Source organism: Colobus angolensis, unplaced genomic scaffold, assembly GCF_000951035.1.
Source record: "Colobus angolensis palliatus isolate OR3802 unplaced genomic scaffold, Cang.pa_1.0 Scaffold85, whole genome shotgun sequence".
In the NCBI taxonomy this organism is placed as follows: Eukaryota; Metazoa; Chordata; class Mammalia; order Primates; family Cercopithecidae; genus Colobus; species Colobus angolensis.
The window spans coordinates 5988943-5996325 of record NW_012122376.1 but is presented as its reverse complement, the minus strand read 5'-3'; the positions used below and the strand labels follow the sequence as shown (position 1 = coordinate 5996325).

At 42.6% G+C, this 7383-nt stretch overlaps 1 protein-coding gene across 1 annotated transcript in view; it reads left to right on the top strand.

The window, feature by feature from the left end:
• The window catches only part of LOC105503404 (deleted in malignant brain tumors 1 protein-like), a 72270-nt gene that overhangs the window by 32581 nt on the left and 32306 nt on the right, over nucleotides 1–7383 (top strand). Inside the window, exons 14-17 of the mRNA XM_011930302.1 lie at nucleotides 663–816; nucleotides 3649–3866; nucleotides 4529–4900; nucleotides 6223–6249. Of these exons, the coding sequence (XP_011785692.1) occupies nucleotides 663–816; nucleotides 3649–3866; nucleotides 4529–4900; nucleotides 6223–6249 (771 nt within the window). The remainder of the gene's footprint in view (nucleotides 1–662; nucleotides 817–3648; nucleotides 3867–4528; nucleotides 4901–6222; nucleotides 6250–7383) is intronic.

The following is a 7383-nucleotide window of genomic DNA, read 5'->3' as shown; positions in this document are numbered from 1 at the left end:
AAAACAAAACAAAACAAAACAAAAGCTCAAGGGTGAAAGTAGGCTCATTCATTTGTGCTTAAGTATAAGATGGTTTTATGATGCTAAGCTCTCTCTTGATTTTCTTTGGTTTTGGTTTTTGCAGATATCATTCCTCCAGCCCCTATACCACAAGGTAACTCTCTTTCATTGAAAGCATAACCTATACAGTATTAAGTTACAGATAATTATTTTTATAATTCATAAAAGCAGAATGGACTTCTGTGTGCCCTGGCTACAACAGGGGCAATGGGTGGGATGGAGCCCTCACAAATGGGTGCATTGTCCATATCTGAGCTGAGCTGGTTTGCAAGGCAGGAGACAGGGGAGAGCATTGAAGAAGTACAGGCTGCCCCCACTACACACACACACTACATGCACGTGTCCAATCCCATTTCCAATATCCCTCACAATCAATTGTAGGGTCCTGCCTGTCCATCATACATCTTCCATCCTCCCTCATGCCCTCTCAGTGGCACAATCACTCACACCAGCCAAGCCACAACTGTGGTTACATCGGCGTGATCATTCCCCATTTAGTGACTCCACTGCTGAGCTTGATGGAATTCTGGATTCTACATCTGGAAAAATGCAACATGTGTGCTTAAAGAAATCAACCATGGGTCTTTCATCTACTTTTACAGGAGGAAGTAACTCTTGTGGAGGAGTGATTTCAAATCTCTCAGGTTCCTTCTCCAGCCCTTGGTACCCCACAAACTACCCCACCGACTTGGAGTGCGTCTGGGTGATACACGTGGCTGAGAAATTCCAAATAGAACTGATAATCCCAAGCCTGAGGTAAGCAATGTTTTCTTTCTCTACTTTTAAGGCCAGTTTAGATTTCAATCCATACTTTCCTCAACGAGGTAGATTTTTGTGGGATAAATCCTTTCACATATTCGGCGAGAATTGCTCTGATCATCTGAGCTGTGGAGAGTCATTTAATCACTTAGCTCAACTTCCTATGCAATGAGAGAATACCCCATAGGCCTCCCTGACACCAGCCAGTTGAGCTGTAGCTGGGGCAACCCACACATGAAGACCTCACCCCTTAACTCTTAATGAGTTCCGTTTGAGACACAGGCTTCCTCCTCCATCTGAACCCAGATCTGTCCTTCCCCATCCTCATGGTCTGATCTTCATTCTTCTCTCTGATGCTACACAAATCTGCTTCTTGTTCTCTTCAAGAATTTCTATCATGTCCTTACCAAGAATTTTCTTGTACAGACTAAACAGTTCATTCATTCCCCTCATCGTGCACCTCGTTCTTCCTACTTCTTTCTGTAACTTACATCACTCATTTTTAAGGAATGTATCTATTTTAATGTTTATTTATATGCATGTAGGTGTATACACACACACACATTTTCATATATATGTACATATACATGAGTAACATTTAAACAAAAATGTTACTTTTCCTGATAATGTTTAACTCCGGTTTCATCTTGCTATACTGGGTTGCACCTAGGTCATTCTCTCTTCCTGACTTTGTCCCACAGTATGCCCCAGACCTCTGCCACTGCTTTCCACCTGTCGTCATTGGCCACAGCAGTTGAGAATCTGAATAGTTAAATGCTGCTTTTAAAAACGTAAAATGTTACTCAGTGGAGAGGGGCGAATTCCACTGGCTTTACTTGGTGGCTACATAATTTTTTATAGAAAGGACATAAGCTAATATCAGGGGGCATTATGCAGTATGAGCAAAATGCATTTATCATTCATTGATTCAACATACATTTATTCCTTCATTCAACATACATGTATTTGTTGAAAGCAGTGTGAGAAGAGTTGGTACCGTGTATTTCAAATCTTTGAAATTCATGGTTCTAATGTTTTAGGGCACAGTTTCATTTTATCACTTCTGGGAAATGGCTATTCCAAACAGTTGTAATGGCCCACGTCCCCTGTAATGTCAAAGTTATTATTCTAACATGAGTTTCATACTATAATTTTGGAGTATACAAATTAAGGAGCTTTTTAAGGTGTTGCCCAAAACCAGACCATAGTGGCCGATTTCTGAATTTTGATGTTCAAAGTCTAGATTTATTGAAATTTGCTTTTTTTGTTTCTCAGAAAATAAAGTTGGTTATTATTTACTATTTATTGTTATTCCAGTTCTCAACTGGAAGTGATTATATACCCCTACAAGACATTTGGTTAGGTCTGGAGACGTTTTTTATTGTTACAATTAGAAGGCACCACCACTGCCATCTAGTGGGTGGAGGCCAGAGATGCAGCTAAGTGTCCTGCAGTGCACAAGACCACTCCCCCAACTCCCTGTTCAGAAAAGAATTACCCAGCACCAAATATCAATAGTGCTGAGATTGAAAAACCCTGATTTACCCTGACTCTTACTTTCGCTTTTTTAAACAGTTCAGCACCTACAGGACTCTGCTTCACTCTCAATTTGTAAAAATTCTATCCACATATAAAGTATTAGGTAGGTGCAAAAGTAACGGCAGTTTTTGACATTGCTCTTAATACTGCTTCATTCTTGCTATTTAAAGCATGCCCTGTTTTCTGATGAAATGATTTCTCAGGTTGCAGTGTCACCTGTTACTGCCACACTCTTGTCACCTTACACACAAATGTGATCACTTACTTTAAAAAAATAAAAATAAAAATGGGTTATTTTGGGGTACTTGGCTTTTACTTCACTGCAGCATTTGTGTTCTGCGATAAGTAGGTTTTCAAATCCAGTATTTAGTTTGTGTACAACTGTAATTATGTCTCTCTCTCATATATTATGCAATGAGAATGTATCATATAGGCACCCAAGACTACTTACTATTGTTTAAATCCAAATATGTATATCTCATACTTGTATCATGTTAGATCAATGTTGATGTTCTTTCAACATATATTTATTGAGCCTCCACTCAATTTATTGAGCAGGCCCTGGACTAGAAACAGGCTCCTAGTGCCAACTAAGAAATACAAGATCTCTACCCTCACAGAGTCTGTATTCTAGATGATGAGACAAATGGTACTCATATAAACCAATGACTCAGTGGACAATTTCAACTAGTGATAAATTGAAAAATGCTATAAAGAAAAAAATATACATACATGATAATAGGATAGAAAATAAAGAAGGAGAAGGCAGCCACAGGTAGGATGGCCAGGGTCAGCTTCTCTGATCGTCCAGGTTGGATGAAACATTGATGAAACACTTGGTTTGAACAGGGCAGGTCAGAGCATTGGTGGGAGGAGCCCTTGGAGCTCTTAGAGCTGTCACCATTCTCCCTGCTCTGGGTCTTCTGGAGAGTTTAACTCAATGAGGCACTGTTAGATATTTGCCACCACCCCAGAGAGTGGCAAGATTTGAATTAAAGAGTTGGGGGACATTCAGGAGACACTCAAGGTAGAGAGGAAGAAGATAGGAGAGACTGAAAGCCAGAATACCAGAAGCTACTGAAATAGACTGGGTGGAAGATGAGAACACAACAGACCTGGGGCAGCCCCAGTAGGAAAGGACAGAAGGGCAGATTCAATAGGTCAAATGATGAGTCGGAGGTGGAGCAGTGATGACTGCAGTTTTTGGCTGGATGCTATGCAAAAGATGACTCTATCTGAAACATTTCGCAGATTTCCTTGGAGATATTAACTTTGCCTTCATGTCCTCAGATTAGAGGACATCTCTGGGTGTCCTTACGACTTTATTGAAGTGTTTGATGGACGACAGGCTGCCTCACTCTCCATGGGCAGGTTTTGTGCTGGGGCAGAGCTCACATTCCTCTCTTCTTCAAATATCATGACCGTAGTGTTCAGAAGCGACGCCATGATCACCAACACAGGGTTTTATGCTCTGTACAACACCATTCAGCAAGATGAAAGGGAGAATGGTAGGTACCCCAACACATACCTTGGGAGGAAGTTAAATCTGATTTATGATCTTTCCTTTTAAGAGAGAAGACACTTTCTAAATCTGACCTTTATTAATGACATCTGGAGTGACATCCATGCAGATACTAAAAGCCCCCTACCTCACTCTCACCCTGCTCTGCCACTCCCTGTCACTTTTCTACACTAAAGCATTCTGGCTGAAGAAACAGATGGCCTGAAATCTCATAGTTTGCATCGACTGTGTGTGTAGATGGATCCAAAAGATGCCCCCCTTCTTCTCCAAAGAAGTAAAGGAAAATGCAATAGAAAAATCCTTCTGGGACAAAATTATCTCAACTAACCACCTGCTTCAAGCTGAATTTAATACAAAAACCACCTATAACACTTAGAGGCCTCTTAAATTCTGCAGCAGGATCTGGGGAACACTTCAGAGCTTTCAATGGCTTATGCTAAGGGTGACCATGTAATTTATCCTCCAACTGGGATACTTTTGACAGCTTAAAAAGAACCCTAAGATAATTAACAGGCATTAATTTATCTACAACGTTCAAAAACAAGAACTATTCCAGGCAAATCAGCACCCAATGCCACCCTCCCTAGAGTCCAACAGCCTAATACAGAAATAGGTGCCCAAGTGCTAGATAACATTTTCTACCTGCAGAGGTCCTAGAGTCTGGAGACATCACCACAGCTCAAAAGCCCCCATTTGCCTGTCCCCCTGGTATGTCTCTGCGACTGGTGAATGGTAGCCACAGGTGTGAGGGCCGGGTGGAGGTCTCCTACAACGGCACCTGGGGCACGGTGTGCAATGACAGCTGGGACCTGATGGATGCCAGCGTGGTGTGCCAGCAACTTGGCTGCGGTGAGGCACTGTCAGCCCCAGTTCAGAGCTACTTTGATGGTGGCATTGGCCACACTGTGCTGGATGATGTGCAGTGCACAGGAAATGAAGCCAAAGTGTGGCAATGTGTGCACAACAGGTGGTTCTCCCATAACTGTGGACACCATGAGGATGCCAGTGTTATCTGCTCAGGTGAGCACCGGGGGGCACAAAGCACACCTCAGAGAGAGAGTCTCACCCACCAGCCACTTCTGGGAAGGGCGATGTCAACAGCAGCGGGCAGTAACTCAGAAATGAGCCCTGGGCTTCAATTCAGCTGTTTAAATCAATTTGCTTACGAGTTATTGTTCTTTCACTTAAACTGTTGCACCTGTTCAAGATCCCGCCCGAAAAGTTGTGGTGATTAAATAGAGGGTTTGTCATCAGCCATCCTATTCCAGCAACGATAAGCCATGGTGTTGGCGACAACCCACTCTCTCCTGGTGGGGAATAGTAGCTGGTGTCTAACAAGTGCTGAACCCATACCAGGCTCTAAGATAAAACTGGTGCATTCATATTCTCATTTAATCTCTACCACCACTAATAAATAGAGACTATTAGCATTCTCATTGTACTGATGCAGCCACAGGGGCATATCCAAGATCACACACAGGTCCAGACTACGTAAGTTTCACCTCCCAGAAGTACTGTGTTAAAGACAGCTCAACTCTGTGTCTGAAGCTCACTCAGCCCAATAACTGACCAAAGCAAATAAATACCAGGCCTCACTTGCACCATCATGAGACTGAAGAACTGCCAATCTTGTAACGAACATTGATAGGTTTTGATACTACATTCCCAACTGCCCTGAAAAGAACATGCTTGATGCTGAAAAAAGAACCCGATATTTGTATGAGCTACGTAACTACCTTCCTCAATCCATCTCTCATTCTTTCTTCTATCTTTGGATAGGTGTTGGTGGCAGACCAAATGCAGAACCAACAGGTATGGCTTTTCTATACAATTCTACCTGTTGCCAGGTTCCTGATGTAGTGAATCCTGGCTACACCTCCATCCTGAAGTTGGGACCCTGTCCAGTTAAATTCTCTGTTGCTAATTACCAAGAGCAATGCAGCCCAGCAGGGTTGACAAAAATGGTGAGGCCATGGGACAGTAGAGGATGGGGGAGTGGTAGGAGGGAGAGAAAGTTCAGATTCACCAGGAATGCAATCCCTGGTCATTCAGTATCTCCTGTGAAGAGGGTTAACTGCCTGCAGTGGTGTTCACACTGTAGGATGCTGGAGGGAACAAGGAAGAAGACACCCCAGGTCAGCCCTCAACAAGTTGTATCTAATGACACCAGTCCATGCATGGAGTGTGCAGGTGTCCAAACCCTGGAGAAGCCAGAGGCATCTCTGTCCATTGGGCCACAGAGAAATCACAGCTTTACAGTGTCAGTGTTTCTGAGTATTTTCAAGTAATATTCTGGATAAAAGTCCTGCTTACAGTGTCACTTTTTCTCTGTGTCTCTGCAGACTCCACTGGTGACAACCCCCCTACAGGTACCTAAGCTGTTAGAACCTCTTCACATGGTTTTGTATTTACTTTGTTTTCCATTTGGCACAAATTTCTCACCAAATCCAATATTTCAGCTGTAAATTGGATATTTTAAGCTATCTTGGTGTTGACTTCAGCTGAGATTTGCATACAATACAACCAGGAGTTTTCTAACACCAGGTATTTTATAACACACGATGCTGAGACAAAAGCTTGTGGTCTCATTGTCTTTGCTCCCTTACCCTTTACACTACAAGCTTAGACCTATTGGGCACATGGATTCATAAAGTCCTTTCAACCATATGTCGCTCTCATTTTCACCTCACAAAAACACATTTGACAATCTTCATTGCCCACAGGACAGCACTGGGCGCTCGGGGTCTTTTCCAAAGCTAACTTTTCCAGCTATCAGCCAAAGCAGCTCTAGACCAAGTCTTCCTTACCTTTGTCCTCACTCTGTCCCCTTTTGAACCCCCTGAAAACACAGGCAGAGGTAAACGCTCACTTTTGATGGGGTTTGTTCACTGTTTGTTACAGATGAAAATTTCCACTGTGGCGGTTTGCTTACAAATAATTCAGGCTCCTTCTCCAGTCCTTGGTATCCTAAAAATTACCCCACAAATGTGGTATGTGCTTGGGACATACAAGTGGATATCAGGGCTCATGTGAAACTCACGTTTGAAGTGGTAAAGTGAGTAAATATTTCCTACCTTTACTTTCATCCTGACTCAGTTATGCACTCCAGTTTTACTACCTACCTCCCCTTCCCTTTCAAAAAAAATCCATAGTTAATTTTCAAAAGTGAGCTAGGTCTTGAGGGCCCATTGTAATATTGATGAAAATTTTAAATGCAGAGATCTTTTCATCCAGCAATTCCAGTTCCAGGAATTTGGTCTACAGATAAAGTCTCATGTGCACTGAGAATAATCATGGCACAGTCTCATGCTAGCAATACATTGGAAACAACCTAATTGTCCATCTGTAGGGAATTAGTTAAATGGATTTTGGTACATCCACATATTGCTATCGCACTCACAGTAGGTCTTGCTATGGAATGAGCTGTAAGAAAGCCACAGACCGGGTGCAGTGGCTTACGCCTGTAATCCCAGCACTTTGGGAGGCCAAGGTAGGCGGATCAC